Source organism: Zalophus californianus, chromosome 12 (genome assembly GCF_009762305.2).
Source record: "Zalophus californianus isolate mZalCal1 chromosome 12, mZalCal1.pri.v2, whole genome shotgun sequence".
Taxonomy (NCBI): domain Eukaryota; kingdom Metazoa; phylum Chordata; class Mammalia; order Carnivora; family Otariidae; genus Zalophus; species Zalophus californianus.
The window spans coordinates 93,180,102-93,199,424 of NC_045606.1; the positions used below are offsets into that span (position 1 = coordinate 93,180,102).

At 49.0% G+C, this 19,323-nt stretch overlaps 1 protein-coding gene across 1 annotated transcript in view; it reads left to right on the forward strand.

Annotated features, from left to right (window-relative positions):
- The window catches only part of TMEM178B (transmembrane protein 178B), a 335,584-nt gene that overhangs the window by 95,004 nt on the left and 221,257 nt on the right, over window positions 1-19,323 (forward strand). Inside the window, exon 2 of the mRNA XM_027574298.2 lies at window positions 15,656-15,769. Coding sequence (XP_027430099.1) covers window positions 15,656-15,769 — 114 coding nt within the window. The remainder of the gene's footprint in view (window positions 1-15,655; window positions 15,770-19,323) is intronic.

Here is a 19,323-nt window from a genome sequence, read left to right on the forward strand (position 1 = left end):
TCACAGAGGAGAAGCCATGTGAGGACAGAGCAAGGCAGCCAGGAGGAGAGGTCTCCTCAGAAACCAGCCCTGGCACCTTGATCTTGGACTTAGTTTCCAGCTTGTGAGAAAATAAATGTTACGTAAGCCGTCCTGTCATGGCGTGCTGTCATGGAAGCCTGAGCTAATACATTCCATATAGCAAATGCCCATGTGTTTTAGGCTGCCCCTGGATTTCTGAATTCTGGTCCAGGCCTTCCATCCCATCATGTGGCCCACCAACTAGGCGACAGGGGTGAGGAGAGGGGGCTTCTAAAGCCTGGAGAGACAGAGGGGGGCATGCAGGAAAGTTCATGAAGAGAGAAGGTAGCAGGGAGGGACTGAGATAGGTTGCGAGAACACCGGCTCTCTGGGATGGGGTCTTATTATTTATTTTCGTTTGGAATATCTTCATGTAGGCCATCTTCTAGAAGCAAGGAAAATGTAAGCGACTAGAAAGATCTCCAACCATAGCTGCCTATGCCCTCTTTTAACTCTTTCATCCCCGCTCTGCCCCCACCCCTGGATTTGCCCTGGGGTTCCTCTGCCTCCAGCTTTGGAGTGCCCCTTCTCTCAGCTCTGCTTTCTGGATTCTGGCCTCCTTCCCCAAGCCCCCCTCCAGGCTGGTGCTCTACCAGTTCTGTTTCATTGCGGTCAGTGGAGTGGTTCCCGGAGGCCTCGCAGAACCGCGTAAGAGATGGCTGTCTGTCTGTCTTCACGCACTCTGGCTGCTGATTTCAGTGAAGCCCTGAATGCAAAACCTGAGGGGCCCAGGAGCAGTGTTCACTGCATTTAGGGTGGCGCTGGGCAGCCTGTCAAGGAGCAGGTTACTCCATTAAGATGATGTGCTCTCCTTTGCACACTCAGTTTGGATGGCTGGGGTCCCAGAGGGCACCCACTTGCTACCTCTTTGCACCTGTGCTCTGAAAGTTGGAGCAGCTGTTTGGCTTAGCTTCAGCAGAGGTACCAGCCCCATGTGCGGCGTGAATGATGCTGCATCTGTCCCTGCAGGAGCAGGTCAAATCCAAGCGGCTAGGAAGCCAGGGTCAATGAAAAGGGCTTCACCCTGTGTCCTCCTAGTCCACGCCTCTAGCTGCACTCAGGCCCTGCTCTCGTGCTTGGACACAATCGTGGCAGTCCCCTGCCTGAATTCTCCCGTCGGTACTCTGGCACAAACCCCAGCAGTCCCCTGTGGGTCCCCAGCAAACTCTGCTTCTGGAGTAGTCTGCTCCTGTGGACTCGTCGGACACTGGCTGGCCCCAAGCTAGCCCTTCCCCCATGTTCTGCATCCCGCCAGGCTGAAGAGCATGGTTCTCCTACTTTCCCAGCCTCCCTTGATGTTCTCAGCCATCCGTGATCTTCCCTCCTCTCCCCCAGCACCGGGTAGTGCTCACTGTGTCCTGTGTTCCCTTCTGCTCTCCTCTGTCTCTGTGTCTTTGTCCTACTTGGCATCCAGCCCTGCAGGGCCGGCACCTGCCTGCACTAGCAGAAGGGAGTGGGGTCACAGGTGGTTAGTGAGATGCTCCTGGGAGAGGGTCAGCTGGAGGTGAGCCAGGGCCCCCTGGGAGGGTCTCCTGCCATTAAAACTTAGATCACGTGCCTTTGATTTTGTTACGGGAACAGGTGGCTTTCTTCCTGAAATGTGCTTGTGTTCTTTCTCATTGGGTCCCCCAAAGACTACATTTTTATGGGAGGAAAAACTTAAAATACAAAAAAGTGCAAAGATACTGTAGGTGTAACTCTACAGTTCTATTTTTATCATTCAACATTATATTTCGAGGACTCTTTCTGTCTCGATATAAACAGTCCTAGTTTATTCATCTGAACTCTTATAGAATATCCTATCATGTGAATATAACCGCGTTTTTTTTTTCTGTCTAATTGATGGACCTTGAGGTTGATCAGTGCTATACGGAACATCCTTGCACACTTCTCCTTGCACACATACACAGGAGTTTGCCCATGGGGGTGTAATTTTGGGCCACAGGGTATATGCATCTCCAGTTTACTTGATTTTTGTCAAGGATTTGTAACAATTTACTCTCCCAACAACTGTCCGAAAGCTGCTCTCCCCTCAGTCTTTACCAAACCCTGGTATTCCCTGACTCTGTTGGGTTTTTGCTGTTTTGGTCAGGAGGTAGAATGTGGGGTAGCATTTCCAGAAAGTGTAAAGGAGAAATTCCATCTTGGTTCCAACCCACAAGCATTGGATTAGGGCTGGGGAACATGTCCTCCTCACTGGGCAAAGGTTTGTCCTCCATAGCTACTTTTCTGGTTATGGGTGGTCAAACTCTTCTTGGTGTACTGTTCAGTCAGAGTGAAGCTTCTGTGGTTGTGTCAGTGAGGGTCTCACAGATGAGTACGGTAGATGGGTTCAGAAAGGTCACTGTTGTACCAAGCGTTGGAGGTGGCTGGCAGTGGGGGGCGGTAGTCTCAGTCCTTGAGGTGGGAGTGGGGGGTAGGATGCAGCCAGGGTTGGAGCCTATGGCAAGTGCCCTGAGCTGGGGTAGGGGTAGGGGGCATGCCAGAGCCTGGCTGAGAAAGTACAAGAGGCAGGAAGAAGACAGCATACTGGCAACCTGTCTCCTAGGGCATGCATTTCTTTTGCAAAAACATGCCAGATACATGTTCACTTCACGTCTTAAAAAACTTACCTGGGGTCTGACACATATAATAAATCTGCATCTTGTATGGATATAGTATGGCCGCAGATCTAACAATAACAATTATGGAGAGCTTACAGTGTTCCTGGTGTCACGTGCTTTATCTATATTAATTCATTGAATTCTCGCAATGCCCCAAAGCTGGTAGATATTTGTATCCTAACCCTTTAAAGTGGAGGCACAGAGGGCTTCATTAATTTGGCCACTATCCTGCACCCACAGAGTCTCAAAGCTAGGCTTTAACCCCAGGCAGGCTGGCTCCAGGGCCCCGGCCCTCAACTACAGTAGTGCTGTTGGGATTCACGGAAGAGTGAATAATTCACTATTCATATATTCATATCTGGGTTTGAGTTTCATTTCAACTAGTGAGTCTGGCAAAGTTAACAATTAACATCTCTAATCTAGCCAAGCCAATTAACTTCAACAAGAAAATAACCAATTTTGTAAATAGAGGTAATGAAAACATAATTTATTGGGGCTTTCTTTCTGTGAGTTTTAGTTTCCATTCAGTTTTTAGCTAAGGCACACAACAGGGTGAAGAGCAAAATAATTAATCATCTGGGTTTGGTTTCTTACCTACAACAGCTTTCTCTGATCCTGCCCCAAACACACAACATGCTTTCAGACGGATACATAGGGGGGGAACAGACACACACACACACACACACACACACACACACACACACACACACACACACACACAATCTCTCTCTCTTTCTGAATTAACTGATAAAGGAAATCGGGATTATGTAACTCCCTTTTCAAATGAAAACCAGAAAACTCTGTAATCTGGATTTCCTTTTCCCCCTCACTGAAATCAGACATTCATTTAGCTGTTTAGAAACATCTGGACAGCTGTCAGAATTCTCTCTCTCTCTTTTTTTTTTTTTTTTTTTTTGTCTGGGTCGGCCTGTCGGAAATGACTAGCCTTTGGCCTCCTGGAGATGCACGCAGAGGGTGGTAGACCCACTATCAGAAAAGCTACCCGGAGTCTTTGTGCACGTGTCAGATCTTGAACCCCATAGCCGAACAGCAGTGACAGAGGAAGGCAGAGCCGTCTCTGCTGTGGCATCAGCAATTTTGGTGACTCATGAGCAACCATCTTTTCTCTGAAGGAGAAGGAATGAAGAATTTCTGACCAGTTTATCTTCTCGCTGTCCCTCCCCTTTAGGACAACTGCCTTATGCTGGATCCTTAATTTAAAGAAAATGGATGTTTCTCTCTGGCCTGAGAGCCGGGACTTCTTATCAAAACTGACATTAAAAAAGTACCTGACTGGCCTCCTCCCTCTTTCCTGCCCATCCTTCATCACTCCTGCCTGTCTCCATCACTGTCTCCCTGTCTCGAGATCTGTCTCCACTTCCTGGGTCCCCGGAGAGAAAGCATGAGCTCATTGTTTTCCAGTGAAAAACCAGACTTGGTCTCCTTGCCTCATTTGTCTGTCCGAGCCTGGGGGGAGATTGATGATCCTTGCACCAGCTGAGACTGCTTGGAGGAGCTGTGGCCTCGCGTGCTGGGTGTCTGAGCCCTGGGGGTGGGGGTGGGGCATGGTGAGGGCAGCGGCAGCTTGGGGCTCTGGACTTTCCAGAAGGTTATTAGGGCTGTGATGGGAATAAGGGAACGGGTTATTTACTACACCCTCACCGGTAATTTAAAGCCATACCTCACCTTCTTCTTTCCCAAGCAGCCCGTTTCAAGCTGGAAAACATAGGAGCACATGGGGAGAAGCGGTACCCGGAGGCTTACCGGGAAGATGGGTGGTGTGGGGGCCTGCACGGCAACCCCTCGTTCTTTATTTCCTTTTGTGAAGGAGTTACTATGCAGTGACATTGAAACATGTCTCGCTGAACACCTGCTAAAAAGATTCAGAAAGGGGAAGAGGGATTCAGAACCCAGGAATGTGGGAATCTGGATGAAAAACGCCGTAGATGCTAAAAAGACGAGGTGACCTTTAGCACGGAAGATTGTGAAGTGTTAGGTGCTGTTTCCATGTTGGTCAAGGAGCACCGTCACTTGATAAAGTAACACAAAGGGGCTGGGTAGCAACTGGAGCTGGAAGCGGAGGCATGAGAGCCACACTCCGTGGGGAGACTGGAGAAGTGGGGAGAATGAGAACGAAGGAGCTCGGCTGTGATGAGAGGGGGGCGCACAGGGGTCACCCAGCAGGGAGATAATGTTGAGGGCCGGGGAGGAGCATGGGGGGGCGGTTTTGCCTGTAGGGCTGTCCTGTTCGCAAAGGGGGACCCGACTGTCCAAGGTGGCCTCTGAAGCGCTGTGAGCCTGGAGGCAGGAGAGTAGCGTCCCAGTTTTTCAAGAAAGGAAAAGACTGTGTGGATTCTGTGAACACAGACAAGCAGCTGAGCTAGAGGGAGCTCTGGAAAACTGTCCAAAGGACTTATTAAACAGATGGCGGGTGAGTGATCAGCAAGGAAACCCTGACGTCCAGAGTCCACACAGGCCATGTCAAGCTGGCCTTGTTCCCTTTCTGGCTACGCTCCTTAGAGGCTAGGTTGATGGGTTGAGTGGTATCTAGGTGGACAAGGCGGGGGAGTGGGCCTGGGGGTGGGTACATCAGGGGTGTGAATTCCTGGCAGGTCCAGTGGGCCTCCCCAAATTGCTTTCTCTTAATGGGTCTGCTTTCTGGTCACAAGGAAAGTCTTATGTGTGCGTGGGCAGAGTTCCTTCTTCACCATTGCCCCGTGAGGGCTGGGTGTGCGTAATGGCGTGGATGGGGATGGGGATGGCCTGTTGATGAAATGCCCGGGACAGATAGCTAATTCATGGAATGACAGCTTCACAATCCAAGAATTTCTTCAGGAGCTTGAACAAATGTAAGATCTCGCAGGAGGTAACCAAAACACAGACGAATCAAGCAATGTGAACAGACAGTTGCCCAAGCATGTGGTGGCTTGACCGTCTCACTGGAGGAAAGCGCTTGTGTGTTGTCCCCTCTGTGCGACCAGGCCCATGCCCCGTGACGTGGCTGCCCATGCAGCTCACAGGGAGTCAGGCAACTGTGGTTCTGCTCCAGCTCCCAGACTAGGGACCGTGTGGTCCCTGGGTTTGGCACAGGCCTGTGGGAGGGAGCGGTGGTGGTGAGGATGGTGTGGGGAGAGACTTCGACACGTCCGCTGCACCTTGAGGGTGACCAGTGTCGTGCTGGGTTTTGTGACCGTGTGGGCGTGGAAGCTAGAGGTGCTAGCTGGAAGGAAGGGCGACTCGGGGTGGGGAGGGCCATGAGAGCGTTTACTGAATGCTTGCTACGGAGCGGGCGTTAGGTCGGCTCCCTTACCCTCAACAGTCTTAGGAGGCGAGTGCTATTATCTGCCTTTGAAGACAAGAGGCTCTGAGGGTTTGGGTACCTTGCCCGAGAGCTCCTGCTGGTAAGTGGCTTGTCCTGGGAGTGGGGACGAGGATGTGGCTGAGGGAACACGTGGGAGACACCCCTAAGTTCCCCTCCCCTGTGACTAGGGGCTCTTTGCTCTCCAGCTTATTAGGGGCACTTCGGAAGCCAGTACTTCGTCCTACTCTGGTAAGAGCAGCAGAGCCTGTAGAGGCTGGAAATCCCTGTCAGTGGAAAAGTTAGGTTTTATTTGTTTCTGATAGAAAACCTCAGAGGGTCTCTATTTCTGAAGAGCTTGGTTTTCCACAATGTGTCTTCACGGGTGTGGTGTTCGATGACTTTGCGTCCCACCTGGGCCCTTTCTAAGCCTCTGTTGGCAAAATGGGATAATAGCAGGACTTAACTTTCAGGATTCAACGAGAAAATGCATAATAAAGTACTTTGTGTAGTACTTAACACATAGAAAGCATGAACGTAAGCTGTTGTTGAAACAAATGACCGTACTTCACAGCACCATTTTGGCCATCGGGAGTACAGAGCTGAAAACCACCAGCTCCTCTTGCTCAAAGCTGTTAGTACCGGTAGAAATATAGGACCTACATCACCGGGTGACAGTAGGAGCCAGTCGAAGGTGTTGGGGCAGGGTGAGGGGTCAGACATGTGTTGGGGATGAGTGGGGTGCTGGCAATCAGGAGCAGGATTTTTGAGACTGAAATGCCATGTGTGTGGATCAGGAGGGCCCCCTGATCACTGCTCATAAACTATGCAGTGCATGCAAACATTAAAAGGCCATGCCGATCCCACAAGCAGAAAAACAAAGCACACAAAGTGGAATGCATTTGAAAGCATTAAAAATAAAAACCTAACACTTTTCCTCAGTATAAAGAAAACCCTTTCTGGCTGGGTCTGCAGCAGCTATAAGCCTGGCAGGTCCTTGGGCTCAGAACATCTGGGAGGAGCAGAAGGTGCTAAGAGGAGCCTGGGGAGGTGGGGTGGGGTTGGGGTTCTTGAAATAGGCTTTTGTGAAGAGCTGCCCCTCTCAAGGGAGAGCTCTTGCCAACGTTGCGGTTGGTGGCATTGCCCAGTGTGTGCCCTTCCCAGTCCTGTCTCCCTTCTGCCCCACTGGCAGATGGGGTCGGGAGGGGTGGGGGACCCCAGCTGCTCTGCCCTCCTTGAACCCCTGGAGCATTGTTGGTTTGCTTCCTTGCTCTTTCATCGGGGACACAGTTTGGCTTCTAATCTCAAACCTCGAATTCCCTAACCACCCTCCCGCCTGGGGCTGCTCAAGTATTCAACAGTGATAATGGTAATAAATATGATGATAGCTTTCTTCACTTGCTACAGGGAAAGCTCCCTACTTTCTCTCTCTGTTATGATGTCATTTTAACTTTTTTTTCCTTGAAAAAAAAATGCCCTTTAAATAAGACTTAAACCTTTAACTGGTTTCATCTCTCTCTCTCTCTCTTTTTAAATGCTGGTTTTCAATGTTTTTCCATGTGTTTCTACTCTCTACTTAATCTTTCCATGTGTTAAGCACAGAGCACAGGCCTCGGGCCGGAAGGGGGACAGAGGGTGGGCAGCCCCGGGGTTGAGGCCGACCCTGGAGCGGCAGGCTGAGGCCAGGGTGGGCTGGCGGGCCAGACCCCAGGGTTCTGGGCGCCTGCGCCATCAGCACCGAGGAAGAGGAGCAGGTGACTAGACCTGGGTGGCTTCCGTTCCTCCCCTTCTTTCTTCCTTCACCAACGAATGTTTTGAGTTCCTTCCCCCTGCAAGGCACTGGGGCTGCAAAATGGTCCTTGTTCCCAGAGGACCCTCAACAGGCAGTGAGGCATTCCAGCTGCGGTGTCTGAAACCACCGTGCCCCCACTGACCAATGCTGGCTTCTCTCCGGGCCGGCTGAGGGCTTCTGGAAAGAGCCTTCACCCGTCTACGCTGTTTCCTCCTTCAGTCGGATGGGGATACCACCAGACTATCTACCCCAGGTTCATAGTGGATGGGTTGCTGTGGATGACCTGGGATGAAACGGGAGCATTGACATGTGGCATGCCTTGAATAGACTTCCAAAGAAGGAACTCTGCAGTGAGGGAGACACGCGGACCCTCAGCAGTGGTCCAGGGGTCCACCGCGTGCCTCAGGATGCTTGAATATCAGAGAGGAAAAGAAGAACATGGAGAAGACAGAAGCTGAGAAAGAAAGAGGAGAGCCTGCCCAAAGCGCTAGGTGCTGAGGAGACCCCGCAGGGTAACTTCAGGATTAAGTTGGATCAGTTTCTTTTGCTTCATACCGTCCTCACTGGTTTCAAGTGTACCACATTCCCTACTCTCTAGATTATCTTCTTAGTCCCCCCTGCCCCCATACAGCCTGCAGACCGGAACCCTGGGGGAGTCCCCGGGACTCCCCCAGGACTCATGTAGAAAGCCATGTGGTGTGCAGGGCCGAGCTGCCTGCTGGGGTGAGCCCCGCATGTGGTCCAGAGGTCACCCTCTGAGTAATTGTGCAGAGTGCGCCTTGTGTTTCTCCCCCTGGAGGCTCGGGCGCTTGCTCTCGAGCTCTCATGCCCTTGGTTGAGGGTTGCTCTCCCCTGCTGTTCTCCTGTAGGCTGCCTGGTGTGGACTAAGTGGGCTTGTGAAGCGTGTTGAGGCAGGGAGACTGGGGGTGTGTGTGCTGTCAGCTCTCCCGGGGGTACCCCCTGCAGCTGCAGTGGGAATCCAGGGTGCTCTGAGGGTGCCCAGAGGCCCTGCTCTGGTTCTGTCCACAAAGATCCAGGTTTATTCCAAGGCTTGGTGCAAACACAGCTCCCAGATGGATATTTGACCCTGGTGTTGCTTCACTGGTAGCTTCCAGACATGGCTTCTGAGGAGAGAGGCCAGCAAGTACTCAGAGCCAACGACTTCATTTACCTTAGAGATCATTTGATCAAGTAACAGACCCCCATCTCCATTCTTCATTCATCCAAATGTATATGGAGGGCTTTATGTGTGCCAGCTGCTTGCCTGGCCCTCAGGGAGAAAGTGTAAACAAGAAACGTGGTTTCTGATTGTGATGAACTCACAATGCAGTGGTAGGAACTGTTCTTTGAATAAAAAAGGATTTGGGGGTCAGAGTTGTCTGGGAAAGTCTGTGTGCCACACCAGTCCCTTCTTGGGGGGTGAGGGAGGGAGGCACAGCATGCATTAAAAACTCTTCAAGTCCTGCAGTAAGTAAACCATTTAAATATTTAACCCAACTTTTCTTAAGTACATTTGACTATCACATGCCCAGCCTGACTCATTCCATTTTTCCCCCAGTTTTATTGAAATACAGTCGACATTTAATATTGTGTTAGTTCAAGGTGTACAATATGTTGATTTGATGTATGCATATACTGAGAAATGATCACAGTAATGAACATTCATCACCTCATGTAGTTGCCAATTTTTTTCTTGTGATGAGAACCTTTAAGATCTACTCTCTTAGCAGTCTTCAAATGTACAATATATTAACTGTAGTCACCATGCTGTATATTATAGATCCACAACTTTTTTTTATTACTGGGATTCTACCTTTGGACTACCTTCACTCAGTTCCCTTACCACTTACCCCCTCTGCCTCTGGCAACCACCAATCTGTTCTCAGTATTTTCAGTGTTTTTCAAATCCACATATAAGGGAGATTGTACAATATTTGCCTTTCTCTGAGTTCACTTAGTACAATGCTTTGAAGGTCCATCGATATTGTTGCAAATGACAGAGGATTTTCTTTTTTATGGCTGAATGATATTCCATTGTTATATACATATACACATACATGTATTTTCTTTATCCATTCATCCATTGATGGGCACTTAGGGTGGTTCTATGTCTTGGCTACTGTGGCTAGTGCTGCAGTGAGCATGGGTGTGCAGATGTCTCTTCAAGATAGTGATTTTAGGGGCACGTGGGTGACTCAGTTGGTTAAGCATCTGCCTTTGGCTCAGTCAGGATCCCAGGATCCTGGGATGGAGCCCTGCATTGGGCTCCCTGCTCAGTGGGGAGTCTGCTTCTCCATCTCCCTTCTTGTGTGCACGCTCTCTCTCTCTCAAATAAATAAAGTCTTAAAAAAAAAAGATGGTGATTTCAGGGGTGCCTGATGAGCTCAGTCAGTAGAGCATGTGACTCTTGATCTCCGGGTTGTGAGTTCAAACTCCATGTTGGGTGTAGAGATTACTTAACATAAACAGAATAAAAAAAAAAGATTCATTAAAAAAAAGTAGTGATTTCATTTCCTCCAAATCGTACCTGTAAGTGAGATTGCTGGATCATATGGTAGTACTCTTTTTAATCCTGGGGGGGGGATGCACCATACTGTTTTCCGTAGTGGTGGCACCAATCACTCTGCTTTCACCATGAGGGTCGGGGGAGTTCCTGTGTCCTCATTTTGCCTCCCCGCCCTTCCCCCGTGAATTTGTGTTTGCCTTTGCACAGTGCCTGCCCTCCCCCTCCCTCGGTGGATCCTTCATGCCCTTCCCAGCTGCTCTCTTCTCTGGCACTTCTCTTACTCACACCTAGATGTTAGTGACTCAGTGCTACCCATTTGAATTTATTTAGAGGGCAGCCCCTTTTAAAGCTCTAATAGAATAGTACTTGAGCCAAAGGAACAACTAATGGAAGAATTGAAAGTGTTATGGCACCTGTTCAGGCAGAGAGTTTTCGATAAGAGTGGGCAGGTCCCAGGGCTGCCTCCCAAATCACTTTGCCTAAGAAGGTTCCTCCTTAATATGTAAAAGCCTTCCACAAGTGTTTTGGAAACCAGGTCTTGCTGATGGCAGATGAGCAGGAGAAGGAGAACTGCTGACTGGTGTTGTTTTAAGGTACGACTGGCATCCAGAATTCAGTGTTTGGTGCCGTCTCTGCCTCTCCCTTCCCTGGTCTGTTTCCCCGTATGTCCAGGGTACATCAGATCTCTTGATGTGCCAGCCTCCTAGGGCTATCATGTGTGGAAACTTCTCTCTCATTATATATGTAAATATGGATGTCTGTGTACGTATGTATATGTATATAAAATGTATGTGGCATGATGCAAACAGTGGTTGCTAATGTTATTTCTGATTTGCTTTGGTCTTGCCCCCTTAGAGTACGTAGTCATAGGACAGCAGTTGAGAGTAATAACTAATACTTACTGAGCACTCACTGTAAGTACCACACGGAGGACTTAATCTGAGTTATCACACTTAGGTCTTGGGTCCTAAGGGATTTGAGATGGGGAAGAAGGATGGGAATAGTCTCCCCTTCTTCCTTGTCCTCAGGTCTTCCTTTGCAGGGACAGGTGGAAGAGTGAAGGAGCTAGCTGACGCTGGAATAAGGGAGAACAGGAGTGATGCCTTTAGAAGGAGAGAGGGCCGGGGAGATGGGAGAGGAGCAAGGGAGGAAAGGGAAAAAAGGGAAGTGAGCTGGATGCCTGTGTTTGCCCCTTGGATACCCTCCACCTTGCACCTGCTCTCTGCTTCTGGGCTCCCCCAACTTTTCCAGCTTCTGGCGGGTTTGGCTACTGGGGGAGGGAGGAGTGAGAGGTTGCGTGTTTATTCCTGGTCACCTCACCACAGGCTGGCTGTGACCCTTGCTCAAGGTCACATCACCCCTCTCCATGCAGCCATTCTTTCTAGGTTCTGGTGTCTGCTCCCTCTGCTTCTCCAGGCTTGGGGTTACACCAACTCCTTCTGTCGCCAGCCCTAGGTCCCCGCAACCCCCATTGCCGGCCTCTTTACACCCTGTGCTTAGCTTTGTAAATTTTCTGTTTTTGAAACTCTTCTTAACTACCCATTTGGGTATCCTGTCTGTCTGGGAGCCTGAGGTGGCCGATAGGACGGTCACCAGCTCCGAAGGCAGAGCATAGATGAAGGCTTAAGGTGTCTTTACTCCTGAGGGTGCCCCCACCCTGTCCAGGCTGAGGCCTCTGGGCTGGAATGTAGGAGTCAGGTTTGACCTTCCCTCCAGGGAAGGCCATGGGCTTCTCCCCTGCCTCTCAGGTAGCCCCTCTGGATTGTTGCCGGAAAACCTATTTGTATCCGGAAGCTCACGTTCTGGGCACACGAATTTGGTGCCCAGATGGTGCCTGTATTTACAAAAGCCCAGCGCACTGACAGGACCTGCAGACACATGGATAAATATTTTGCCTCTCTTCTTAGGCAATATTTGAGTCTTTCACATTTAATTGCTGTCAAAGACAGGATGCTTGCATCCCCGAGGCAAAGCAAATAGTGAGGCCTCCAGCGGGGCTGTTTCAGCAGCTTCAGCCAGGCTCTCTCGGGCTGATCACCTGCAGCGCCAAGTGTCAGGTGGCTGGGGGGGCTGGGGGTGAGGGAGACGGAGGCAGCCGGCCGCAGCCTGCCTGGAACCGGTGGCCACTTGCTGAGTTTGTTTTGAGCCCGAGAAAACCTGCTCTTGGCCAAGAAATCCGATACTTTTCTCAGACATCCGCGATGGGCACCCATCTGGCCATTTCCAGGGAGATCTTGCTTGGTGTCTCCGAAGCGGAGTCCAGCACGACCCGCTCGACTGTACATATTGCTGATGATCCAGATTCTTGATACAGTTCTCTACCCTTTATATTTTCCTCTCCTGTTTCTTCTTAAAACAAACAAAACAAAACCCAGAAACCTCGACCTCGTTGCCCCTTGGATTACATTTACAAGTGTGGTGAGAGGCTGTTCTGCGTCTATCTGGTTTTTTCCCACCTCGCTGTGATCAGATAAGCCTCTCCTTACAGTATCCAGATAGGGAAGGAGTGTTTGCTGTAGACGCAGAGTTCTGCAGCCATCACTTCCTTTTATTCATTGGATTCTGATTTGCCTCAATTATTTTGGTCCCTTGCATGGAACAGAAGCAGTTGGATGCCTTGCCCACTGTGGTTTTACAGAGGGCGCCTCCGATTATTCATTCCTTTCCTCCCAGCACATGTTACTGGTGCTTACCCTGGGCTGGGAGCTGGGGAGAGCGAAATGAATGGATAAGACCAGTCCCTGACCTTGAGAAACTCATAATCTGGTGGGGGAGCGAGGCGTGTAAACAGATAAATCATAGCCCATCGGTGTGCTTGCCGCAGGAGGGCAGGAGCGCGGGGAGGAGAGCGGAGGGACCTGGTTGAACCACTTACTGCTTCTCTGTAGCGGGGCGCAATCCAAGCTGCAAGGAAGGGCTTTGCCCAGGAGCCGCCATTTTGGCTACTTCTTGGGAGGGTTAGGGGTGCATCAGGGGAAGAAAGATAGGAGAGTAGGTGCAGAGTCCTGATGGATACAGCTGATCCAGGGCAGGGGTAGGGAAGGCCACCCGGCTGGGACTTCCCGCCTGAGGAGTGTGAGGTTTATCCCGTGTGTAAGAGAGACCACAGTTTCCTTTCTGGAATAGAGTCCAAGCAGCGGTGTGGAGGGTGACCTGGCGGAGGGAAGCTCCAGTCAGACACTTCTGGGTTCTCATCCTGGCGCTGCTGTTTCCTTGAGAAGGTCACTTCATTTTTTTGAGCCTCTTTTCTCATCTGTGAAATGTGATCATATTATGCCAATGGTCATAGGAACGCCTACTTAATTGGGTTATATGAAGGATGAAGTAAGACAGTATCCAGCACAGGGTTTTCTGCCACTGGGATAAGTACAGAACATGGAGGGTTACAAGTGGGTTGGGGATGTTGGTTCCTTCACAGGGAGGCTGACGGGGCCCAGGCAGCTGCATCCGTTTATCCCAGGGAGCCTTGCACACATCTCGTCTGTGTGTGCCATGACATGAGTCAAGTTGGAAACCATTGTTTTCTGAAGCACTTGGCAAGTGTTTCCTACCAGCAAGTCCTCAGTAAATGTGGCCGTTTGTTGAGATGGGTCATTGTATTCACACAACTGCTCTAGAGGCTGAGGGCACAGAGGATGGGCTGGCTTCCAGGGACACTTCTGAGGTAGAACTGACAGAATTTGGTGACCGGTTGGATGTCAGGGAGGATGGGCCCCACTAGAGAGGGGGAGGCATTGGGGATGGCCGGGGGATTTATTATGTTGTAGACTGAATGGGAGGTTGATGCTATTCAAGGAGATTGTCATGGAAGTCAGAGCACGTGGGCCTAGGGTATGAACATTACTTGAGATGGTCTGATAGACTGCTTTCCCAAGAAGGCAGGGCAAGATAGCAGGTTAGGGAAGAAGGAAGACCCGGTGGGGATGTGGTCGGGGGGGAATGCCAGGGGCACGTGAGAGACTTGAGGACATTTAAAGGCTAAGGGGACAGAGGCAGAGGAGGTGAAGAAGGAAAAGTGTGTCTAACACTTTCTCCAAACTTTGCCTCCCTGGACAGTGTCTGTCCCATTGGAGGAGTGTCTGCCAATAACTGACAGTAGGGCAGTTGTCCAGATGTGATTTACAATAAGGCATCTGATTCATGAGAGGGACTGTCTAAATTACTGCCCTCCACCAATTGCCGGGTTCCCTGCTGACAGTGTGCCAGGGGTCAAACAATTCAATCAGGTGCCACCACTTACAAATTGAAAATCAGTGGGGTGCAAAATGGATTACCATCAAAATCTATTCAGGTGCAAAACCACATTTTAAAACCCCAGCCCTTAGAAATCACCTCTTCCCTGATTCTTTACAATCCCCTGACAATGAGTTTTAATATTCCCCAGATATTTGTAAGCGTCAAAAGACATGCCTGCAGGAGACCAAAAGTGACAAGGAAGGAACTCCCAGTTGGGCCTTTCTTTTGGAATTTGCAAACATGCTGGATGTATGAATTAATACATTGGTAATTCTTTTAGATTCTCAGGGGCAACCGTTCTCAAACTTAGGCGTACAACAGAATCACCCAAGGGCTTATTAAAATTCCGATTGCAGGCTCTACCTCTGAGTTTCTGATTCGGCAGCGCTGGGATTAGGCCTGGGAAATGACATTTCTAGCAAGTTCCCAGAGGATGCGGGTGGGCCCTGGACCACACTTTGAGAAGCTCTGCTCTAAGTTACAGGAGTACTTTGATAAGTTGGCAATGCATGCTTTGCTAGTCAAATTATCAGGAAAGATTCCATTGGACCAGGTGTTGAGTGTGTTAAGGGGCTTGATTTTTCCCCCCACCCCAAGAAGCCTGAGAAGAGGCTGGCTCAAGGAGATAGACATGGATTTGAGGGCTTTGTGCTCAGAGGTGAGGTTGGGGCATGGGATGGAGGCAAGAGAAGAGGCCACTCTGGCTCACTCTTCCACGAGACGGCAGGTGCTGCAGGCACAGATGACCTCATTAAGACCAGAGCCTGTTCTGCGTTGGTCCATGGGTACAAACTGTTCCTGCCTTTTGATGCCACACCTCTTCCCATCACTTGAAAGTTGATTTTCTTAAGGTTAAACAACCACAGGCACTACTTTCTTAGCAAGCTGCTATCAGCCTAAGCTTTGACTCTTCCCATCCCTGAATGATGCCACGGAGGTATTTTTCTATCTCAATCGATGGTGTTTGACTTTAGTTCTACTCTGTGGAGAGTAGACATGACTTTTTGGAGTTGAAGTTACTGCCTTGTATAAACTATAGGTGTCACCACGCCTGAAAGGAAACAAGTCTTTTTCCCCAGCACAGAACAATGGGTCCTAGAAACTGCCCCAGACATGGTTGCTGCCTCTTTAACGTTCAGTTTCCCATCTCTCTTTGGCAGGAGAAATTGAGCGATGCACGTACATCAAATACCACTACTCCTCAGCCACCATCCCCAGGAACCTCACTTTCAACATCACGAAGACCATCCGTCAGGATGAGTGGCATGCCCTTCGTAAGTACACCTGAGTTTATTTCTTTGGCGGTGACCTTTGGAGGTCGTGGAGGTTTGGACGCCCATCAGCAGCCTGGTCTGGACGGATGGATGCGCCTGTTAGACCTGTGGATAGTCTCGGAGCGCAACAGCAGTTCCTTAAAGTGTCAATACCTGGGTCAGAATTGCCTCCGCTGGCTTTGATTGCCTTAGATTTAAAGGGTTTGCTTCTAAAATTAAAAACAGGGGCGCCTGGCTGGCTCAGTTGGTAGACCACGTGACTCTCGATCTTGGGGTTGTGAGTTTCAAGTCCCACCTTGGGAGGGAGAGCCTACTTTAAAAAAATAAATCAAGGCAACAAATAAATGTAACATAAAAGACAATTAAATTAAAAAAAAAACCCCAAAACAATGAACAGACAATGATGGGTAATCTTACTTCATTACCGGGTAGGCGTTTATGATTTCACCTACCTAACGAAGCCAGCTCCTGGGATCTCACTTCAGCGCCTCTCCTGAGTTGCTTGGAGTATTATCGTGGCAACCTGTTGAATCCCTTGTGCCATTCTTTGTATGGGGTGAGGCCAGCTGGGGGTTGCAGGCTGCATAGCGTTGGGAGTTTGCATCTGGGTGGGTTGCTAAGGCATAGGATCTCATCCTCAGTTTAGGAGTTTCTGTTTCCCCAAGAATGAGAGACTTGGGGACCCAGTTCACATGTGATTGCTCAGCAGAGGTCAGAATATCTGCCTCCAGCGGTTAGGGAGTTTCTTGGTCAGGGACCCTCAAAGACTCTAATTATGGTAAGAGGATGACTTCATGAGCAAACAGTTGGCTGTTTTCATTTTTCTGTTCCATGGGCACATGCTGCTCGTCCGTGTCTGGGAAACTGTCCTTCGCTGGTGGCACAGTTCTTCAGAGGGCACATTCTGCTCCGAGTTGTTTCTGTTGCATTTGTTACTTCTTTCCTGTTGCAGGTACCCCCCCTCCCGCCCCCCGCCCCACCCCGTAATATCACAAGGCTAAAAATCAGTTAACATTTATATGCGAGGGAGGGTCTTTTATTGTTTGCTCAATTGTTCCGTCAACTTTGAAGAAGGTTGAAAACCTCTTTCTTCCCTTTATTGTTGCCTAGTTATGTTTTGCATGCCTGGGGGCCCACGGGTGTCTTCCACTTGTTAGTTTGGCTTCAACCAAACGACTGTGGATTGAGCTGGTGGGAGGTGAGAGGGGCGAGTAAGATTAAAACAGAGCAACGATTCATTGGTTTCAGGAAAAAAGACTGTGCCCAGGTGTCTGGATGATTGTTGCCACCACTGGCCCGAAGTGATAGGGCAGATGTCAGTGGATGGGAAGGCGTTAACCAAATTGTCACCTTCAGGCTTTGACATTACTAGAGAGAGTAACCAGAACATGGGGACAGAAGGCTAATGTTGCAATTCCCATGTACTAGACATTGAGCTAGGCTTACACATACTTATTTAACTTTAATGTGAGATTTGTCTTAGAGATTCTAGTACTCAGGATTACTAATTTTTCTTTTGGGGGATGTAGACACTTGAGACAAATACATAAATACCCGAAAATGCCTATTTCCCGCATTACATTGGTCTACTGTAACAGAAGCCCACAGTAGATGTTCAAGATTCCTGATAAGCCTTGCTGAGTAACCACTTAACTATAACTTAAGTTATGGGGGTCATAACAGAATCTAAGAAGGAAGAAGTGATTGACGTAGCTTCAGTTCGTATTTACTCAGTTCAGCCAAAGGTACTGAGTTTTTCTATGTACAGGCACATAGTGGATACTGAGGCCACAGGGAACTCTGAAAGAGCTCACACCTGGAGGTGGAGATGGGTGGGGGAGGGACATATTCACAAAGCAAATAATTACAAGGCAGTGTGATAATTACAATATGGTATAATTGTTTCAAGCAATTAAGATAGTTTGTGAAAGTTTTCCAGCAAGAAGGAGAATTAGTATAAATTGCACCGATGCATTTCAAGGGAAACCCAATAGAATGCTATTGGCTGCGCACAGTAGAAACGCGGAATTCGACTAGATTACCCATTGCAGCATTGCTGGAATTGTTATGTGGTGTTGGCAAAGACTGAGAGAGGAGGCTAGTGCCAAGGTTTGTGGAATTTTCTTTGAGTCCAGTGTCTCTGGGGTCCTTATTCTGCAACTCTGGTACCATTGGGTTCTGCAAAATCAAGTGTGCTGCTTATGCTTGTGAATTGGGGTACTACTAGATCTCTGTTTTTAATGGATAAAAGCTCTCTCAGCATGCGAAGGTTTTTGGCATCCCATGGTGGGTGAAGTGGAGGGTACTCTTTGGTGAGGGATTTGTCTGTTTCACAAAGTGGCCTAATGGGCTTTTATTAAGCAGGCAGAGAACATTTGCCATTCCTGACATCGATGACAGCTATTTTTAGCCAGAGGGCAGGTGAGCATCTCTCACATCTGAAGTTGGTGCTAAGTGTAATTGGCAATGCTGGCATAATGGGAAAGGATAATAAATGTCAATTTTAATTTTCAAAGGTCAGATAGATATTAAGTAGGAAGTGGGTTCATGAGGCCCCTTTCAAATAAAGTAGAAACTACAAAGACTAGCAAACCCCTACGACCAAGCTTTGGAAATTAAAAAAAAAAAAAAATCAGACTCTGATTTCTTTTTTGAGAGTTCTGTGCTCTGTAATACTGTAAATGAGATCAAATAAATCCATTTGATACCAGGTTGGTTATCATTTTGGAATTTGACCATAATATCTTACATTCTATCATTTCGCTTAATAGATCATATCTGCCAAGGGCAAGAAATCAATTTTTTTTCTGAAAGAACTTGGTAAATATTTCAGACTTTGCTTAAACTGAGGTTAAACATTTCTCGTTAGGGATTTGCATGGGGTCATCACCCCTTGATGTGGGGAAAAACTATTTTTTTCAAATAGGAAAAGCACAGTTTGGTTTAAAACTGCGCTGTGGTTTCTGAACAGTTAACACCACCAGTGGGAGGCTTCACTGTTTGGCTGAGAGCTCATCCACTTTATGGTCAAGTGAATAGTAGGCGAAAGAATAAAATTATTTGTAGGTCACTAGGCTTATAAATCCAAGTGTAAAGAGATAATAACCACCTTGGGAAATAAAGGTGAGAACCAAATGTGTGTGTGTGTTGTGGGGGTGGTCTCTGAGGTTCGAGCGCCCACTTGTCTGAGTGACTTGCTGGTGAGGTTTTGACTTGCTGGTGAGGCGTCTGTCCAGCCCCCGTGGGTCTGACCCAGATCCTCCTGCCCCCTCCAGCGCTGGGCCAGTGGGAATGGGACGGTGGAGACGGGAGATGCGCTTGGCCAGTGCCACCCTCCGGGTGGGTTGTCCAGTGTAATGTTTTGAATGTGACAGAATCCGATGAGCGGCAGTGAGGGGAAAGCAGGTTGGCACCGCGGTGGCACCCAAAACAGTGCCACTTCCTCTTTTCACTAGAAAATAACGTCCCCACAGGCTTTTCGTGCTCTACAGCTCCGTCTGAGGTTGCAGCCCTTGTTAGGAGGATTCTGTGTCCTCCTGCCACCTCCAAGGGCC